The sequence below is a fragment of the Sphaeramia orbicularis genome, chromosome 21, assembly GCF_902148855.1.
Source record: "Sphaeramia orbicularis chromosome 21, fSphaOr1.1, whole genome shotgun sequence".
Lineage (NCBI taxonomy): Eukaryota > Metazoa > Chordata > Actinopteri > Kurtiformes > Apogonidae > Sphaeramia > Sphaeramia orbicularis.
Window position 1 is genome coordinate 19,455,322 of NC_043977.1, and position 21,345 is coordinate 19,476,666.

Here is a 21,345-nt window from a genome sequence, read left to right on the forward strand (position 1 = left end):
ATACACAGGGTGTTGTCTGGAGCTGCTATGCTAGCCCTGCAGGCTGCTGTGAGTTTTATTGCGTTTCCCAGGGAGTGCAATATGATGTCATCAACATGTGTCTCATCTACAGTTAAGACCCCATTTCCTGGTTTGACAGCTGAGCCGCTGAGCTGGGATATGAGGAGTTTCTTTTCCTATACTATACTCAAAATTAGTTTCCTGCCTTCCTCTTGCACTCCCACTGCTTGTTTTCTTTTTCCTCACTTTTCTGTGCACCACTCACACACGCACTTTATCTCTCAACGGACTGTATTTGGACAAAACAGCGCTTCCTCTGCTGACATTTAATAAAACATTGACATTTTTATTCTTGTCTTTATTTATAAAATGAAGCTGTTAAAAATAAAGTAAGCATTCATTGTAGGGTGATAGACATCAAACGTACATAATTATATTTAACTTTTCCCCTCTTTATGAAAAAAAAAGCACAAAACACTGGTGTTGGACAACTTCACAGAAAAAATAATTTAAAGACAAAATGATCACATCATAAAATAGTTCATAGAAACTGGTTTTCTACAACTTTCTTGCACAAACTTGGGTCAGGCTCCTTCATTTTCTCAGAGCCTTCTTCAGATGTTTGGGTGTGTCATTTCAGTATATGTATAAAATAAGGCGACCAATTTACATCATGTCACATTTGCAGCAAGATGTGAAAAGCAAATACAAATCAGCCTGGAAATGTAATCATAAATGTAAAAGAGTTTGAACCCTATATATTTGTAAATTTCCAATAAGCAATATCTATAACAAGACCATACCAGATTCTTTATTACCACAATAAATATTAACGTTGATAATAGTTTGTCCATATTTCCATGTGCAAAGTTTTAACACAAAGCAGCAGATGCTCTGTTTTATCTCAAACACTCTGCACGAACAATTGATAGCATTTATAAACGCATTTGTGCCGCAATCTCACATATGTTGTGCATTTTATGTGACCTTATTTATATAAGTAACCGTATCATAACTTCAAAAATATGTTTTGAATTGACAACAGGCTGTGTACCCTTAGATACATAGAAAAAAAATCTTTTGTGCACTGAATCTGCATCGAAACCTGCACTCCTGATGTAAAAACAATACAGTATTGAATAGACATACATTAAAAAATACATACATACATGGGACATATGTTGTATATTAGTAAAGTCTTTTCTTAGCTTCAGCAGTATCTCCTGCGTGGAGCTTTTCCTTTGCAGTTCCTTTGGGCATGAGGAGGGACAGATGTTAACAGCACAGCAGTTCATTCACCAGTATCTAATACTGATGGAGTGTCTGTTTTATTCACACATATTTCTTTGACCCAGTTATATAACATGCAGGTATGTGGCCTTGGTGTCCACTCCTATAACATTTTTGGCGGTGCATCTGTAAAACCCTGTGTCCCTACTTGTCGGGTTTTGTATCACCAAGGAACCCTGAGGACTCAGGTAGCGGTTGCCATAGATACGAGCCTGACCCATCACCCTCAGTTGTGAAAGGTCTGGTGTTTCCCAGGTAACCGTTGCCTGGGGTGTCGCTATGGTACGGCAGGGCAGCTCCACGGCAACACCAGGACGTGTGTAGGTGATGGGAGCGGGACCTGCTATGATGCGTGGGGGATAGGCGATGACAATGACCGGGACTGTGACAACGGAAACTGACGAAGAATCTGAACTTGTAGATCTGCAGGTGTAGGTTCCTCGGTCGAACACCGATGCTTGCTGTACTGTTAGTGTGCCATCACTCTGGACTACATACTGGTTCGAGTCTCCACGTTCACCCCGAGTCAGCACCTTGCCACTGGGTAAGGTCCAGGACAGAGATCCCTGGGTGTATCCTGAGGACTGAGGAGCGGAACAGGGCAGGCGGAGGGTCTCTCCATTAATGATGCTTACTAGAGGGGCTGTTCTGGTGCTCACAGCAGGCTCAGAGACAGGGCCACTTGAGCGGGGTGGTGGGCCGATTGGATGAGGTGCAGCAGGTAGAGGTGGGTTTCTGTATGGGGGCTTCTGAGTAGCTAGATTTCTTGGACGTAGCGTCTCAGGTAATGTTGCACGTGGGTTTAAGGACTGAGCTGAATTCAGTGAAGGTACAGGCCTCTCAAATGAATCTGGACTTTTCTGGGCTGGTTTTTCACCAGCTGGTGCCCCGTATGGAGCCCTAGCCTCCCCCTGTGGTTCATAGACCTCCAGCTCCACCTTTATCCTTGCCTCTCCTCTCTCGCTTCTCACCACACAGACCAATGTTCCGCCATCACTTGCCCTCACACCACGCAGCTCCAATGAGCCATTTCGGTGAACAGTGAGTCGGCTGCCATAGTACGGAGCTGGCAACACGCCGTTACCGGGCAGAAGCCAAGCCAGGCGTGGGGGAGGGGAGCCTTGAGAAGGGCATGGCAAAAGAACTGATTGGCCTTTTGCCACTTGCTGCTTTACAGTCGTTACCACACCCACGCCTGCATTAGGGGAGTTATTACCGCCTGCATTACTGACAGCTTTATTAGTCGTACTTGTAGCCACGCTATTCCTGCTGTTATCATCGGTCACTTGTGTATTGCTGCTTCGACTGACTCCATTTTCTCTGATTATGCCAGTGCCTGCTCCATTATTAGACACGCTGCTACTGAGATCGCCGATATTTCTAAAAATACCAGTTATCCTTCCACTGTCTCTACTGCTGTTAGCATCATTTCTAGCTTTTCCTGCAATGACTTCATTATTATTAGTCCCAGGATTCTTATCTGTAACTGGGCTGTGACCATTTCTCTCAATATTACTACTGTTCGTAATGCCAGGTCCATTTCTGTTCATTTCAGAGTTATCTGCTTTAATACCTACATTCCTAGCCCCACTTACTCCAATACTTATTACACTGCTACCGAGCTGTGTGGTAATTCCACTGACAGGTCGGTTGAATGTGTTTTGATTTTCACCCCTAAGGGCAGGATTAAATCCACTGGGTGGTATGTTAATGTTGGTGTTTGGTACAGTGTTTCTTATCCTGCCATTATTATCACTAAAACCACTGTTGCTGTTTATTTTTTCTCCTGATCTGCTGTTGTGATCACTACCAGGCCCACTGCTTCTGCTACTCCAGCCTCTGTCTCCCACATGACTGTACACTCCAAAGTTAGGAACTTCCACCTCCAGGCCCACCACCATGCTCCTTTCCCCAGCTGAGTTGACTGCTCGACATGTGTAGTTCCCTGTATCGATCTTCTGGGCCAGACGTACCTCCAGGGTTCCATCTGAAACCACCACAACCCGTTCAGTATAAAAACCAGATCCTGAACTTCTTGGGATGACACGCTTGGCTGGAGAGAACCACGTCACGGTCGGGGCAGGATCTCCTGTGACCTGACAGCGAATTTTAGCAGTCATTCCCTGACGTACTTTTATTACACGATAGCCTTTGTCATCCTCCAAGGTCGGTGGAGATGTCATCATGACTTTAACTTTGACCTTTAAGGAAGGCAGAAATGCATGTGTGATTCATTTTACAATTGAATATATTGATTCTAATTCACATGTCAAGAGTTAAATTTTAAAACATTCAAATGGAACAACTGAACACAAATATTGAAACTGATTGACATAATTCAATATTCTTACATCTAAACCGCAGCACTGGGAAAGACAAAAGAAACCAGTCTTTTACAGCTTAGGTATGTGTTTGAGTAAAATGGACATTTTTGTTTATTGTAGAAAATAGACACAACATTCTGTTCAAATTACCAAATAAAAATATTGTTGTAGCAGAGAATCATAACTGGTCAAAATGAAAAAAACATTGAATTCCACACACTGCAAATAAAACGAGATTAATGCTTCCCTTGCTGCAAAAATGCAAGCAGCATAGTTTTATTTGATAGGTCTTCATCTTTGTTTTGGTCACGTTTTCAGTGGTTTTCAGGTATAGATTTGTATAGTCTCTGAATTTCTTTCAGATCTATACAATATAACTCCCACTGCATAAGTACATATCTGTATGAGGAAAGGTTGTTCTTACCCTCATAGTGTCTTGACCTCCTTGATTCTCAGCGTAGCATGTGTACTCCCCTTCCTCCCCCATACCAACTGCTGGAACAAGTAACGTCCCATTGTCGAACACAGTTAGCCTTCGTGCTCGTCCTCCCCTGTCCGCCCCCTGTAGCACGCTGTTCACCATGGTTCCATCTGGTAGGCTCCAGCGGACAGCTGGGTCAGGTAGTCCTGATGCCAGACAGTCCACCTGCAGGGAACAGGAGCTTGTTCTAATAATGCCGGCATGTAAGGGATTTCTGCCTTTTAATGTGATGAAAGCTGACCTGCTGAGCACTACTTAGAAATAACAACTATTTCCCAGGAGGCATTAAACATATTGCATTGTAAAGTCGCACCTAGAAGTTATAAAATACCCTTTCAAGTTCATAAATACTTAAATGTATTTTAAAAATGCAGGCCATTTTATTCACAATAATATGGTGTCCTCCTTTTGTAACTGACATTATTTTTCATCAAATATTAAAGGGGCAGTATGTAAGTTTCACACATGCTTACATATATAGTTTATGCTGGAGTTTGTCTTGTGCTGGAAGCAGGTCATTTGTTATTAGTTGATTCCATTTGTAAGCTAATGGTATGTGCTCTGTTGCTGGTGCAAGGGAGTAAACATAATGATTTTCATGTAAAAATGAATGTGAAGTACAAATCTTTCTCACTAATGTAGCAGACTGAGGCTGTTATTAGCTTAGAAAGTGAGTTAGTCAACATATGAGGACCTCCCAGCAAATCACAAGGTGTTTCCATCTTGCTGTTTTCATCTGTATTTTAAGTTTGCTTATAAATATATATGAAAAAGGTATTAAGTATGTAGGAAGTATGAAAAAAAAACTCTCAAAAATCCCTTTTTTTTACAATGGGCAATGGGGAAAGTAATGGTAAGTAGAAATAATCCAATGAAAACAGATTTAGGAAGAGACTGTGTGTGCATGTGTCGAGCAATATAGAGACTGAATTAATAGGGGATCTGTATATCCACTGTGAGCTGCAGACACAGATGTTAAACAAAGGCTTTGACAGATCCTGGAAGAGCTGGAAATAATGCTACATGATCCAGACCAGCGGTTTACTTTGGTGGACAAAAGCTGTCAGCCAGCTTCAGGTTTTCTAACAAAATACCTCCTACCATTTCTGTCAGTTTTTCAACCAAGAACTAAGGTCATTTGTGGCAACTGGCAAATTTTGGCACCATAATAATGTTGAACAAGCTCTTGATATTTGCATAACAGTAGCAGGAGGGAACATGCATAGATTAGTGTTTTCAAACCAAATTAGTGATACATTTGGGTGGAAACCTGCCAACAGATTTCAACACAGAGTTCACATAAGGAAACACAAGTTGAACTTTTGTTATCTATTAAAAGTCACTGATCAATGACTGTTCATGACCTAAGTTGCCTTTTGAAATGAAAAAGTGCAACAAAATCGCACACTGCGTGTTATAATCCTACCAATCACACAGACAAATAAACTTAAGAAACTTATAATGGAGGTGTCAAAGATTAACTTACCTGAGGGGAAAAAAACCTATCCAACAAAATACTTTTTGGGGATTGGACTGTGATGTGTCATACCTTATTTTCATTCAACTCACCTTCAGTGGTTTGCCGAAAGATACCATCTGATTGAATGGCTGCTTGGACTCAATCTTGGCAGGCTTTGTGGCCACAGAGACACGCAGGAGGCGATAATCATCTGCCACCTTGTTGCGTGCAATACAGAGGTAGTCTCCAGCATCCTTCTCTGTTACTGCCTGGGCTGACAAGGTGCCATTAGGATGCACCTTCAGACGTCGGTCATAACTTTTAGGTCAATACAAACACACATAAATCAACCACAAATATATGAATTAGGCAAAAGTTTAACAATAATAACACAAAACCTTGTAACACACTTCTGTACCTGAAATGCATGTCAACCAGTTTCCTGTTGGGGGTCCTCCAAATAATAGTGGGTGGTGGATTTCCAGTTACAGCACAGTGGAGATGCAGAACTTCCCCATACTGTACAGTGGTGATGGAAGGGGAGGTGGAGACAATTCGAGCTTTACTGAAGGGAGAGACAGGTATAGAGTGCAAAACAGCTGAAGCTCTGTTTTTGTCAGAGGGGGAGGAAGAAACAGCTCTTGTGCTATTTACAATAGGGGTTGACAACCTGGTGTTATTTGCAGGGAATGTGGAAGGTGAAGGGAGAGAAGAAAGTTTTGTTCTGCTGAAGTTGGTCAAATGTGTGGAGGAGGCAGTCACTGCTTTATTGATTTTAGGTGGTGAGTTAGTGGAGGTGGGCCGGTGAGGGTAAAAAGAAATGTGAGAGAAGCTAGACCTGGATCTATCAATGGGTGATGGAGGGGAGAATTTAGTGGAGTTCAGTGAATTTGACGGGTAGATGGGGATTGACAATGTCCTGTCTTTATGTAGTGAGGATGAAGGGGATGGATTTTCTGTATTAATTCTTTTTGTTTCTTCATTTCCAGCTTGTGTTTTTTCCCCTTCTGCCATGACTTCAATTTGTATCGTGACAGTCCTCTTTTCAGCTCCAACTGCATTACTTGCTGTGCACTCGTAGCTCCCTGAGTCTTTTGGCCCGACTTTCGTAATATGTAGAGTCCCATTGGGCAGAACGAAAAGGTTGCCACGGAGAAACTGGGATGGGCGAACCAAAGTCCCATCTGGGATTCTCCAGCGTAGAGTTGGTGTTGGGGCACCTCGGGCGGAGCAGTGAGCATAAACAGGCCTCCCTGGAGACAAGAGCAGGTGCTCTTCTCTGGGTTGCTGTATTACCGGGGGCAACGAGGACACATGTAGGCGCACAGAGGCACTGGCGGCACCTGCAGAGTTGGAGGCCACGCAGCGATACACCCCCCGGTCACTAGTTAACGTCACTGAGATATGAAGGGTTCCATTTTTGTCCATGGTGATTCGACTGCTCGAGGAGGCAGTGGTGGTCAAGACCGAACGATCCGGCAGAACCCAAGAGATCAGAGGGGTGGGAACACCATCCGCCTGGCATTCAAAGTGCACCACCCCACCCTGATGAACGGTGACTTCTCTGTATCCAGCTAGCTGCATCCGAGGGGGACGGGTCCATACTTCCAAAGTAGTTAGCAACCTGTCAGTCAAAAATAAGGCAGATGCATAATTTCAGCTTCTTAGTGCCACTTAAAAAATCAAGGATGGAAGTGTCAGTCCAGGGAAATGGTATATGTATATAAGTTATGTATTGTAACTAATAACTTTTTAACTAATTCCATATAAATACAAGTGCAGGCTTTCTTTATAGGCTTGGCAAATCAGCATCAATCACTTTGTCACAGTTTGTAGCAGTGAGTTTGGCATTACTTAATTAATACTCTGCCTGTGCTAACACACGGCCAGCCCAGCAATGCATAGCACTTACAGTGTTGTGGCACATGAAATTAAACTGTTAGCATGATACACAGAACATAGAAGACCTTATTAGGGATGTAACGATATGAAAATTTCATATCACAGTTATTGTGACCAAAACTATCACGGTTATCATTATTATCACGGTATTGTTGAAACTGTGCTCAAAATGTTCAAAAAGTACTTATACACACACTGAAATAATTTAATCAAGTTGTATTTTGAAAAAAAAAAAAAAAAGTAAAATAAAAGGCACAATGTACTTTCTGTTGGCAGAAGAATTCAAATATTAACCTGTAAACATCAAACATACAAATGCGCATTAAAGATGGCACCTTCTGGCCATTTTTTGACCATTTTCCATATCCAGATTGAATTGTTTTAGTTTCTTATTCATAGATAAATAGACTTTGCAAACTGGCATGTGCGCCTGGAATGCTGCTACTTCTCCAGGAAAAGAGCAGTACCGTGAGTTTTCAAAGTGCGGTAATTAAACATGGTTATCATGATAATTAGAATTTAAACGGTAATACTCACCGTCTGGAATTTTACCGCATTTTACCATTATATCGGTCATCGTTACATCCCTAGACCTTATCATAACAGACGATAAGAGGTTGACTAACTTACGTAAGATACACCAAAATCAGGACTCCACTGACACTGAGGATACTAGAAATTTGCTATTTTAACATGCTACAAAAAGACACAATCAAAAAATATACAAAGACAACCTGAGAAGAAGGTCGTATTTTCTAGGTTGTGAGCATTATCACTGCATGTTCTAAACTGACTCTATAGCCAAATAATCTGAACTATTAATTGGCACTGACTGTGAAACATGATTAGCACAAATACTGACATTTTATACTGTCAAAAAAGACCAAAGTCTAAGTGAGAGAAAGGAGAAAATGGTGAAAAAACAGGAATGTGATTTCTATTTACTGGGTTAATAGCCTGTTCTGAATGATTGCAGTACTACACAGACAGCTAGAGTTAACATCACCTACTCCCACCTTAGATTCATTATGACAAGTTGGAGAGACTATTCCAAAATGCTTTGCTTAAGGCTTATACACGTAATACCGAAAATATTATTTAATTTTTATAAGTGGAACCACTGGCCTCACCTGTCCCGACCTAGGAAGCTGTGGGCACTGCAGATGTACGTCCCCCTGTCCTGCAGCTGAACATTTTGGATAATCAGGGTGCCATTTGGCAAGACCTCAAAACGCTGAGCCCTGGAGTGGAGTGACATCACTGCTCCTGAGAGACAGACAGAGCAGCAGTAACAGACAGAGTGGGGAAAACAGGGACAAATTGGGAAAGAAAGTTAGAGTGAATAAAACACAAAGTTTAAAGGAGAAAGAGAGACTGTCAAGTGGCACAGCATGGAGTGAAGTCAGTGATGCAGTGCACAAAATGTTCCATTACATTCTAGCAAAATGTCTTTCCCACATTACAGGCTAGAGAAAAGCCTATTGTATGTATGCCAGTGCGTAATTCTGGGTGTTAATGGGTTATTTCATCAGTGTAAAACCTTTTCATAGTCATTCATTCCTGATGCACAGTGTATGCTGTACGAAAGCTGACAGTGATTTAATTTCAGATCTTTAGAATGCAAATAAAAACTTTTTATTTCTTCTGTTCTGGGTGAAGTTAGTAATTTTTAGAACTACATAAATGACATATCCACAAATGTAAGTGACTCCTTAAGGCACATAAGCATTAATGTGTCTCTTGACATAACTAAACTTATAGACCCTGTTTTATTGACCAGAAAGGTTCAGGAAAGCACTGGGATATTTCAAAATTGTTTCTGACTTTTACATCCACATTGGTGCTTGGTGGGTGTAGACTGGGTGGATAGCTACCGTAAACGAAAAATAAAACCAACCAGATGACTGCAGTGTAGAATATATTCTTAAATGTGTAATGTATGCTCTGAAACTAACTTGGGTTTACCGGCTCAGTATATCTACCTGTGGAAACCTTGGTCCATGTAATTGAGGGTTTTGGTTCCCCCTCAGCTTCACAGTTCAACCTGGCATTGCTTTCAGCTGGGAATGACACAGTCCTGATATGTGGGTCTGCAATCCTTGGTCTAGATCTCAGAACTGGAACCTAAAGAAATGTTTCAAGACAAATCAACTCAAGTTACAAATTACATTGTTATACACATCACAAATAGAGAAGAGTAGAGAAATTACAAAAGTAGAAGTTATGATACTAATGATAGAAATATTGAGTCCTTTAAAACTGCTTTAAGTAGAAGACATCAGAATTTCCTCTAACTTACACAGCATTGTGTTACGTTTGGTTTCATTTTTAATATAACAGCAATAACAATAATAATAATGGATTAGATTTCTATAGCGCTTTTCAAGGCACCCAAAGTGCTTTACATTATTGATCCATTATTCATTCGCTCTCACATTTACACTCTGGTGGTGGTAAATTATGTTTGTGGCCACAGCTGCCCTGGGGCAGGCTGACGGAAGCGTCGCTGCCAATTTGCGTCTAACAAATGAATAAATGTCTTAATAATAACCAAAACCAGTGCAAAAAAACAAACAAACAAGTAGATCAATTGAAACTTAGCTTGTGGAAGTAATCACAAAGTTAACATCAAGTGCTCAACAGCTTTTTTTCAGCATATAAAAGACTACTATCGTCACTGAACAGCATTACAAATAACCTACAATTGCAGTCTCAGATTTGAAATAATTTGTCTGTGAAGGACCTAGAGGTCTGGTCTGACAAGGTCTGCCAAAAGAGCTCCAAAAATTAATTAACAAATGATTATCTTAAATCCCTGGGGATTATGCTCTCAAGAGACCCAATGTTGCTGATTGTGAAACATATGTTTTTCATCTCTTCCTTGAATCTGACACAGACTCTGGCAGAGCTCTGAGAAATCCATGAAATTGAAGAATTGTCATAAACATCCCTTAGGTTTAACAGCAGGTCATGTGGATACAGATTAGACTATTTTCAGATCTATTGTGCATTTTCTGCTTAGCTTTTGCCCTAGGGTTTGCACAGCCGGGTGTGTGTTTAGTGCTCTTATGTGTGTTGCTATCTTCTGGGAAAGCACTGACTTAGAAAAGAAATTTAAGTTAATTTCATTTCCACTGAACTGACAACAAAGAAAAACTGCTGCATGTATATGAACTGCAAACTACATTTAAAGGAAGTGCAAAAGCAAAAACTAATAGACTGAATGATGAAAACAAGCAACAGAAAAATGGGAAAACAGTAAATACATTAGCAAATAAAGAACAAAATATGGTCCTAGATGGGCTTCTACTTTTTCTTTTCAAATCTACATTTTCTTTATGCCTACCATTTCATTGCAAGTCAATGCACATAGTAGCAATATATTTACGTGACTATGAACTCACCCTCGGGGAGGCAGGAAATGAATGGAGAGGGGGTGAGAGTGGTCTGTTGCTTTGTGAGTCTGGAATATAGTTAGCTCCAGGATTCCTCCAGTCAGTGTGGGGTCGACTTTGATCAGAAGTCCCAGAAACTGGCCTTCCTCTGGGGTCAAGCTGGTTAACACTTGGCCTCTCTCTGGTAGATCCTCTGGTACTTGCAGATGTAATTGTTGTGGTGGTGGTAGTCGGCGAAAAAGGAGTAATTTTCTTTGTAGTGGTTGTGAGAGTTTGGGTTGAGATTTTAGGGCTAGAAGTAGGAGCTTTATTTGTTGTCAAAGTAGTCTTGTTGAAGTTAGCAGTTCTGGAGATAGTTTTCACTGGTACTGTAGAGCTAGTTGAAGTAGTTGTAGGAAAAGTAGTTGTACTTGGTTTGGTTGAAGTAGTACGAGTGGTAGATGTAGTTGTAGGGGTTGTTGTGACAGTAGTGGTTGTGGGAGCAGCAGTAGTACTTCTGCTAGTGCTAGCCGTTGGGATGAATATTTTAGTAGCTGTAGATGTCATAGGATTTGTTGTCAGAGGACTAATTAGCAAGGTAGAACCATCTTCACTATCTGTAGTAGTAGTAAGACGTATAGTGCTTCCACCCAAACCCGTAGAATGAATACTCTTGAGTGTTTTTGATGGAGCTGTAGTTATTTTTGCAGTGATAGTTGTGGCTGTAGTGGGAACTGTAGAAGAAACAACGGAAGAGTGAGTGGATGAGGAGTGAGACACATGTGGTACACCATACAAATTCCTCTCCGTCTCTTTACTATGTTTGCCTGGGGGCCTATCAGTATGTTTGCTCATGGCCGTATGTGTCTGTATGCCATGTGTCTCTGCTGGGACATTTGTCCATGCCATCACAATTTTAGAGTGAGTGGTTGATGGTGTCGTACTGTAAGACGTAGTGGACTCTATGGCATCTGGTGTGGTGACAGACTGAGTCATAATGTGTGGATGTGTTTTTGTGTGTGAGGGAGATGATGGAGTAAGAGAGGCAAAAGAAGGAGTCAATGAAGGGGAAGTAGGTTCTGCAGAGGAGACACCGAGTGTGTTTAAGACAGGGAGAGAAGGAGTTTTCAGAGCTGCACCACTTGAAGCAGAAACAGAAATCCTAATATGGTCACTTTTTGTCCACAATGTAGCTGGAGATGTGGTGGTAGATGACAGTAAGAACATATTAATTTTATCTCTGGTAGGTTCAGGTGTTGTAACTTGTTGTGAGCTGGGATTTATGGGGTCAGGGAGAGGTTGAGTCGGGGTCAAAAGTCGACCCCTGGGCCTGTTAATGATACGCCTTCTTTGTCCAATCCTTCTGCGAGAGTTCCAAGGATTTTGGGGTCGAGAGCTGGGAACCAGGTTGGGGGAGAGTCCTGCTTGTGGGCTTTGAAGCCTGGTGCGAGATGGCTGGAGACTGACTTCTGGCTCATTTTTTTCAACTACTTCTGGAATTTCATTTGTTGCAGAGACTGGTTTAGATGTAGGCAAAGTTTCCTGTTTGCCTGCTTTCTCTGTTTGAATGTGGGTTCCTGTATCTGTCTGGCTTACTGGTGAACTCTCTGTTGTTTTCTCCATCAATGTGTTTGTTGGAGTTTGTGTTTCTGTGTGAACAGGGTAAATACGTTGTAAATCCTCTTCTTGCAGACTGGAGTCATCCACAGATGAACCTTCAGTTTCTGCTTCCAGCTGTTCTCCCTCTGCTGTGCCTCTCTGTGTATCATCTCCCTCATTTCTTCCTGAACTTATAGCTTTCCTACTTCCCTTTGGCACAGCTGTGGGTTGTCCTGTTGGAACGGTCTGACTGTTATTAGTGAGAGTGGTCTTTTGACGTATCTTAGCCAGAAGGTCAGCCCATTTTTGAGGATCAATTCTTTGTTTGTTTGGTGGGACTCTATGCCTGTTGTGAAAGCGGTTTCTTCTGAGTTCAATGGCAGGTGGTGAATCTCCTCCTGTTGCCACAGAGTTGGTTCTCATAGGCCCACGTCTTCGTGGTTTTCCAAATGGATAGCGTCTCTTTGGAGGGAATTGGGGTGGCCTGGGATACCTGCTTTTGCCAGTTTCATCTTCTTCTTCCTCTGCATCTCCTGAGCCTTCATCCACCTGTAGCAGCGGGGCTCGTATCCTGGTTGACCGGCCTGCAGCTGATTGCGGTCCTCTTGGAAAAGAAGGTCTAAGCTGTGGGGCATGTTGTGGGTTTAATGCTAACAGCACTGACAGAGAGTTACTACCATACTGGTTGACTGCAATGCAGCGGTAATGACCGGCGTCGCTCAGAGAAGGTCTGGGCAGTGAAAGATTTCCATTCAGGTCTATAGTGAGTCCACCTGATACAGCTAATCCACGCCGTACTAAATGTCCATCTGGTAACACCCAACTCAAGTGAGGGGCAGGTGAACCAGATGCTTTGCAAGACAAAGTGACAGGATCCCCAATAGTTCCACTTATAGGAGGTCCCACTTGCTCTCCTGATGGGGGAACAGATGATTCTTCTACTGCCAGGCGTAGTGGGAGAACATCTATATCATTTCCTGCCCGGGCTACACAATAGTAGAGCCCAGCATCTGATAGCTTCAAGTTCTGTAGGAGTAATCCAGAAAATGAGGCCCGGCGTCTACCATCTGGACTATTGGCAGGGGAGTTGAATTTGGAACCATCTGGGAGGATCCACTGTACTTTGGGGTTACCAGAACTGAGTACAGGACAGGAGAGTTCCACTTTACTGCCAGCTAGAGCTGACAATGCTGTTATTGTATGATTGCTTGAAATCATCACCCATGGGTGAGAAACAGTACGATCAGATTGAGCAGACACTCTGGTTGTGTAAATGAGATGAACGGTGTCTCTGCTAGACTGTGCTCTGTTTAGCTGAATACTAATGGCTGACTGTAACAACCATTGTGGTGTAGCTTTGACTGAAGCTTTAACTCCTGTGTGATAATATCCCTCTGTCTCTGCCGATTGCCTGTAGCGATAGGCCAGTGTCGGGGCTTTACTCAGCATGATCTCCCTTTCAAGGCGAACCGCAGTCTCACTATAGTAAGCCAGGATTCTCCAAAGTTTCTCATAGCTGTGTCTCTCCACGGGGCACTCCAGAGAAAACGACAAAGCAAGAGGAAGAGGAGACGAGTGGGAGAGGGAGAGATCGGCAATATCCTGGGAGTGTGTAGAGTGAGTGATGTTACAGCTGACATCAACATTATTTCCCTGCTGGTCAGAGAGACCCAGTGAGGCAGTGCCTACAGGCTCTTTGAATGATTCAGTCGGTTGAACTTCAGTGAATTCTGTCTCCAAAGGTGTATCTCTTCCTGGGGAGTAGATGATGGGAGATGTGCATGATAGCCCGGTCTGGTCGAGCAAGCCCTGACCTTGAAGGGAATTCGGTGAGTCACAGATTGGACACTGAGGACCTCCGGGACATTTCATTAAGCCTACATGAAACAGAAACACAGAACATTAAGTCACTACAGGCAGTCTTTTTTTCAATAATATCAGCTGCGTATAGCAACATAGCGACTATACAAACACATTAGTGTACATTTCTGCTATCTGCACTGATTACCAGTGGCATATACAGTATTAGTCATGGCAGTTTCTTTAAGTATTCATTACCCTTTATATCTCATCTTAATTAGGTATGGTTACTTCATCTACTCATAAATCAGAAAAATGCATCAGTTCATTATTACACAGTGATCATTAGCCTATATTTCAGCTCTGTGCACACATTGATGCTGTCATCATGGATTAGTCATGGCAGGTTAAATCTGGCATATCAATGAGACACATTTTATGGTCCGGCCTTCTTTCGCATCTCAATAACAACCACAAGACTGACTGGAAGACATACAGAAAATGAGGCAAAGCAAGAAGAGAATGTGATGGAAAGAAGGTGGAAAACTGCGTACCAAGTACCAAGATAACAAAACCTGTTGTGTCTTAAAGTAAGCTTATCATAGCGTTCTATCATCTAATTGAATTTGACGTTTTATAATGGCTTATACACTGGAATTATCAATAAATATGTTTCCTGTTTTAAATCCATTTTCCACTTTCCTTCTCACTTTGTCATATCTTTTTCTTCTCTTTAAACCTGCTTGCAGTGAATGGTATTTTTTTTTCCATTGACAGAATTCCACTGGCTCAAACCCATAAAAAACAGCCATTATTGAAAAGCTACACACCAGAGACAAAACAAATAGAGAAAAAAAAATAGTAAGACGTGACAGTCACCTGGATGAGCCACACTCCAAGTCAGCAACCAGTTCATCTGGCAGTCACAGCTCCATGGATTAGCATGTAGCGCCAGAGTCTCCAGCAGGGGTGCTCTCTCTAAAGTCTCTTTGGGCAGAGCGTTTAGGCTGTTGTTGGAGAGATCAAGGTGTCTACAGGAGAGAGGCAGAAAGCAATAAGATGAGGAGGGAACAGGGGTTTGACAGAGGTTGAATCAAAGTCACAGAGCGGCGTTGGAAAAGATGGAGGAGTGGGAGTGGGTAGCGAGAGGTGACAGGTGAGGAGTGAGACAATCATCCATCATTTTATTACTGTCATCATCACCTTCAAGCTCGAAGTTAAGTTATCTCTGTTTACATTGAACTGAAGAAAAAACTTAGTCAGAGAAATAGACTAGAGAGGGTGTGGCACTGGGTATTTATTTTTCTTAATTCCCCGAAGAGGTATTATAAGTTTTGTGTTAGTTTCATTTAAACTATCGCCAAGTCCGTTGATTAATTTCTTCAGTTAAATGAGTTCTGCTATTTATTGGTCATAAATCACCACAGCTGAATTGTGTACAGTTATATTCATTGTTTTTCTATTCATTGTTCATTCATTTTTTAGGAAAAAGAGCTATTGTGCATTCCACTTTTATGGCAAAAAAAATGAGAGGCAAATCAGTTCCAGTAACAAACATTTAAACTTCCTCACTGGGAGAACTGCTGACACGAGTATTTAATCTTATTCCTAAAAGCTGTTTCTCCAACTATGACTATTACATTAGGTGCTTAAAGTTTTATACTTCACCTAAGCGTGGAGAAGTAGTATGTATTGAGGAGGGACAGTGTGCACAGGGTGTGAGGGTGCAATTGATGCAGCCTGTTCCCTTGTAGACGAAGCAGCCTGAGGCTAGGCAGCTGGAGAAAGGCCCGTGGGTGGATGTGCTGGAGGAGGTTGTGATCCAAGTACAGACGAAGCAACGAGGTCAGGCCAGAGAAGGTCAGAGATGAAGAGATCTCTCTCAGCTTGTTATAGCTCAGCTTTAGTATCTGTGGAGGAGGAAGAAAGGGAGTGAGTGAAAGAAATGAAGGATTAGAAGCGCAATGAAATAATCAAGCCTGATGAAGAAAGCTAGTAAAGCTGTCACTGGACACCACATGCTTATAAATTGAATTTATGATAAATGATGGCAGGGGGATTGGAAAGAAGATGACGAATTAGGTGACAAACTCTCTCCTGACAAGAAATGACTGAATCGTCCATATGTGAAATTTAACAGCGTACGGAAATACTTGGGCAGTGTGCCTTTGGTAAAAACTAAGGAAGAAGAGAAGAGCCTGTAGGATATAACCAAAAAACAGATTCATACTGTGAGTTTATCAAAGCAAAGAAGACTCATAGATATTCTCACACTAGGGATCCTTCACTTTTCAAATAAGAAATGTATCCTTTTATCGTCTACAGAAGACTCCCAGGGATCAATTGCTGTTCTGTGTGTAGACTCTAGAACCCACCAAATATTTAGACACACCATGAAAACCAGGTTGTGGAATCAGTATTTCTGTAAAGCTTATGATAAATCTTCTCTCCGGGGGGAAGCTACTTAGCAGGAAAACCTCCAGCTGCTGACAGATCTAGCACGTGAAGATGTCAGCACATGGAAATACGGATCCCATTATCACACAATGGCAAATATATCAGCATCTGTCTAGGAGATGAAAGGAAGAATTGCTTTTTGAGTAATACCACTTCCCCATAGACTGCTAACTCTGCCCTTAGGTTGCTTCTTAAATGTCCAGTGTTTCCTGTCACTGAGCTGTGAAAAGAAGGATGGCTTATAAATTTTGCACTTGCAGAAAGTAAATTAGAAATATATGCTGGAAAATATGCTGGAAAATTGTTGCAAAATGATGATTCGACTTTGATAAACAGACCAAAACTGAACAAGATGCATCAATTTATGCTTAATTTACATTGTAAGATTTAGGCATAATTTTTCTGTTAAATTATTTCTTTTTAGACAAATTGTTTTCATTTTATTTCTGTAATATCTTATTTTTTTGAGTCAAACTATTCAAGTTTGGTCTCCCACAGTTTTAGAAAGTCTTGCAGAACATTAATACTTTATGTATAGAGAGTTTTAAACTTATACTTTTTGCAACAGCTCTCCTGCCTGGAGGTAGAAACTGGATAAAAGTAACTTCACTGGCGCCTGGTTTGATTTTTACTTCTGTCCACTGCAAAACACTATCCTCAAATAGTCAAAAGGGTAAATGCACGAGGAAAGAGGGGTTTATGTTCACTACAACCAGCCACATTTTTTCACACAGCAATGGTTTAGTTTGGCCAGGGACATTTCAGGTCAGCTTCCATGTTTGTTGCCAGAAGCTGAAGAAGCAAAGCCCAGGTTTTTACTAGTATTATTATGTACCTCCACACCCTTGAAACATTGTACGTTATGAGTCATATTAAGGTGATGATTTGTTGGCAGACAGACAGACAGACAGGCAGACTGACCGACCAATAGGGGTCAAAACACAGCAAACTTTAATTGATTGCCATTCCAACATTTATTTCAATATAAAGTAGCTCCTTGTTTTGGATAATCCCTTATGGTCCAACTAAAGCAAAAAAGAACTTTAAAGTAAAAATGTGGGTCAGTTAGCAACACTAATCTGTCAAATTCTCTCTAAAATGCCCCGTCAGAGAGATTTCGAATACAGTGTTTTGAACCACAGACAGACAGATAGATTGACCGACCGATAGGGATCAAAACACAATAATCTCCCATCAGAGAGCAAACTTTAATTGATTGCCATTCCAACATTTATTTCAATATAAAGTAGCTCCTTGTTTTGGATAATCCTTTATGGTCCAACTAAAGCAAAAAGGATATAAAAGTAAAAATGTGGGTCATTTACTAACACTAATCTGTCAAAATTTCTCTAAAATGTCCCGTCAGAGAGATTTTGAATACAGTGTTTTGACCCATAGATAGATAGATAGATAGATAGATAGATAGTATATACCCAAAAAAACTTACTAAAAAACATACTCTAAAAAACTTGCTGTACGATACTATAAACCACAGGTGTCAAACATGCGGCCCGTGGGCCAAAATCAGCCCTCCAAAGGTTCCAATCCGGCCTACGGCATGATTTTATGAAGTGCAAAAATGACACTGAAGCTATGAACAGTCAAAAGTGTTGAACTGGTTCCAGCCCAATGTGATCTAAAGTAAAATAATTGTCTATTAACCCTTACGATAAAATGTGAACAACCTGAAAATTAAGTACAATTTGAACAATATTCTGTCTGTTACTAAATGTTTTGTGGATTTGTAGATCCGATTTGTACGTTGTGTTAATAAGTTCATACATAATATTGTAGACATTCCTATTTTAGTTCCACATTCCAAACTTCAAAACTGCAACAATATTATGTTTGGGTAACATTGTGTGTAATGCACATGTAGAAGTGATAAGTTGAGGTATAATATTGTTAAAATTTAGCTTATCTTTCTTAAGAAAAATTTTTTTTTTCTGGTTATTCACATCTTTTTTGTGAAAAGATAGTTTGTAAATTTAAATATTTTCATAATTAAATTTTTTTATTGCACTAAAATGAAGACAAAAACTTTGAGTTGTCATTATTTATAGGTTTTTATGCTGTAATTTTAATGGTTTAGCCCACTTGAGATCGAATTGGGCTGAATGTGGCCCCTGAACTAAAACGAGTTTGACACCCCTGCTATAAACAAAACACTTCTAATTTAAAAATCTGTAGAAAACTAAATCTATTAAGAGAGAATATATTATTCAGTGTGCAGTGTGTTTTCTTTTTACCTGTAGTGATTTCATGTCTCTGAACACTGAAGCAGGTAAATGGTGGAGGTCGTTGCTGTGGAGCATCAGAAGCTCTACTCTCTTTAATCCAGCAAGTGAATTATCACCGATCCTTCTGATGCTGTTGAACCTACCCGAACATACAAATATACATCACAAAAGTCAGTCCTTTTGATAAATACAGTGAGTGTCTTTGCACAGCTAGTAGAGCTGATATGATTTAACCCTTTCATGCATAGGCCACTCCAGTGGACAGTTATTCTCCAGCTGTTCTCTTGTATATTCAAGGGTTTTGATGTTTTAGTTCCATATCAGCCAACACAGTGGACACTTACGCACCATCCTACACACTGACATTCATACCATTACTGTAACTTTGCTGTTCTTGATAAACCTGATCTGCACTAACATGTTTAAGTGTAAATCAATTGTTATTTGTTAGACAAGATTTTTTTTTTTTTGCATATTATCTCCATGAAGTGAGTAATAACCAGCATTAGAATACAGGGGTTGGACAAAATAATGGAAACACCTTCACCTCAAGATGATAATGCCCCAATCCATACAGCTAGAATTGTTAAAGAATGGCATGAGGAACATTCTAATGAAGTTGAGCATCTTGTATGGCCGGCACAGTCCCCAGACCTCAACGTCATTGAGCATTTATGGTCAGTTTTAGAGATTCAAGTAAGACGTCGATTTCCACCGCCATCGTCTCTAAAAGAGTTGGAGGGTATTCTAACTGAAGAATGGCTTAAAATTCCTTTGGAAACAATTCACAAGTTGTATGAATCAATACCTCGGAGAATTGAGGCTGTAATTGCCGCAAAAGGCGGACCTACACCATATTAAATTATATTTTGTTGATTTTTTATGGTGTTTCCATTATTTTGTCCAACCCCTGTATGTTAAAATGTGAGAAGACATCAGATTAGCAGCATTGTTTTCATATCACTTTCTGATATTGGGTTTTAAACATATGTTTCTTTAATTCAAAAATTAAATGCATGGATATTTTTGTCACTCTGTAGGAAAAAAAAAAAAACTTGATCACATTGTTTTTTTTCATGTCTAAGGAGGAATAAAAACACTGAAGAAAAAAATCTTGACTAAGGTTCTCACAATTCATGCATGAAAGGGTTAATGTGTATGAGTGTGATCTTTAAGGCATATGTGCATACTTTTAGACATATGTGTGTGTGTGTGTGATCCTACCCTAAGTTTATGCGTCGTGTATGCACAGGCAGACCCGGAGGTATGGTGAGCAGGGATCGGAAAGTACAGTGGACCTCATTGGCCTGGTAGCAGTTGCAGCTTCTGGGACAGGACTCGCCCTGAGGCACCTCAAGGGTCAAAACCAGCAGAGCCAGCAGGGCCACTGGTGCAAAAACTCTCTGATACATCTTCACTTCTCAAAAAGGAGATGCACTACTGAGGTTATCACTGCCAAAGAGAAAGGGAAGTTGAAACTGATGGAGTGTGGCAAACTGAGGATCTCTCTCTCCCTCTCCTTTCTCTCTCTCTCACACACACACACACATATGCACCCACATCCACGCACACACACACACACACAAGTATATGCACACGAACACACAAGTCAGTTTTGATTTATATGGCCCAAAATCACAAATTTGACTTAGGGGACTGTGCAATCTATAAAACATATGACATCCACTATCCTTAGACGGGAAGAGCAGCCACATAAGTGCACCTGACTCAAACACAGAGATCTGGGGCTATCTCTTCCACGTGCACGCGCGTGGCCCGTGGGTTAAGTGGACGACGTGAAGATTTATGCCACATACATCAGAGTTAATGACAAGAAAGCACGAGGGGATTCAATAATATAGAGAACAGGAAAAAAAGAACCCACTTTCTCATACACACACATACTCTGTATTTTTTTTTTTTTTCCAGTTTCTTATCTAATCTTAAATGTACTTGAATTCATCAGTTCAACAAAGAGTGATAACGGTGAAAATCTATGCAACTTAAAGCAGAAATTAAAGCAAAAAAAAAAAAAAGGAAAAAAAGACGCACACTGTCTAGATGAATAGATTATTGTAATGCATATGGTTGATAAGAATATACCTTAAAATCCTGTGGTCCGGAGAGTGAGTTATTTCACAGAATTATTCATGTTCCACATCAAATCCTATTTTTAATCCAACACTTTTGTTTCGGAAAATTCCTAAGCAGTGAACCAGTTTATTCAGCCATCAGCTCCGTGACCGTGGAACTGAAAGGATTCCCAGTAAAGTTGTCACAGTAGTTGTCACAAGGAAGAAAAAAAAAAAAAAAAAAAAAACAGCGAGGGAGGATGTTAAAAAAAAAAAAAAAAAAAAAAAAGCAGTCAAGTCCACACAAACAAAATGAAAAAGTGCATTCAGTAACATCCAACAGGTCT

The 21,345-nt window shown here is 40.8% G+C and overlaps 1 protein-coding gene across 1 annotated transcript; it reads right to left on the reverse strand.

Annotated features, from left to right (window-relative positions):
- Positions 1 to 359: 359 nt before the first annotated feature.
- Positions 360 to 21,216, reverse strand: LOC115412977 (matrix-remodeling-associated protein 5-like). Its single transcript, XM_030125680.1, has 12 exons — positions 21,030 to 21,216; positions 20,151 to 20,378; positions 18,936 to 19,065; positions 15,898 to 16,139; positions 15,109 to 15,260; positions 10,861 to 14,306; positions 9,439 to 9,580; positions 8,587 to 8,722; positions 5,973 to 7,178; positions 5,665 to 5,872; positions 4,039 to 4,260; positions 360 to 3,491 (listed from the first exon to the last, which is right to left on the reverse strand). Exons 2-12 carry the CDS (start codon positions 20,336 to 20,338, stop codon positions 1,356 to 1,358), a joined length of 8,208 nt encoding a protein of 2,735 aa, XP_029981540.1. The 5' UTR covers positions 20,339 to 20,378; positions 21,030 to 21,216; the 3' UTR covers positions 360 to 1,355.
- Between the last annotated feature and the right edge of the window lie 129 nt (positions 21,217 to 21,345).

What these genes read in the sequence shown, in the direction of transcription:
- LOC115412977 (XM_030125680.1), bottom strand. Translation starts at nt 20,338, where the DNA reads ATGTATCAGAGAGTTTTTGCACCAGTGGCCCTGCTGGCTCTGCTGGTT. An exon ending in TACTACTTCTCCACGCTTAG is followed by an intron (nt 15,261 to 15,897) that starts GTGAAGTATAAA and finishes TCTCTCCTGTAG; the next exon opens with ACACCTTGATCTCTCCAACA. An exon ending in CTTTCGGCAAACCACTGAAG is followed by an intron (nt 4,261 to 5,664) that starts GTGAGTTGAATG and finishes TGTTCCCTGCAG; the next exon opens with GTGGACTGTCTGGCATCAGG.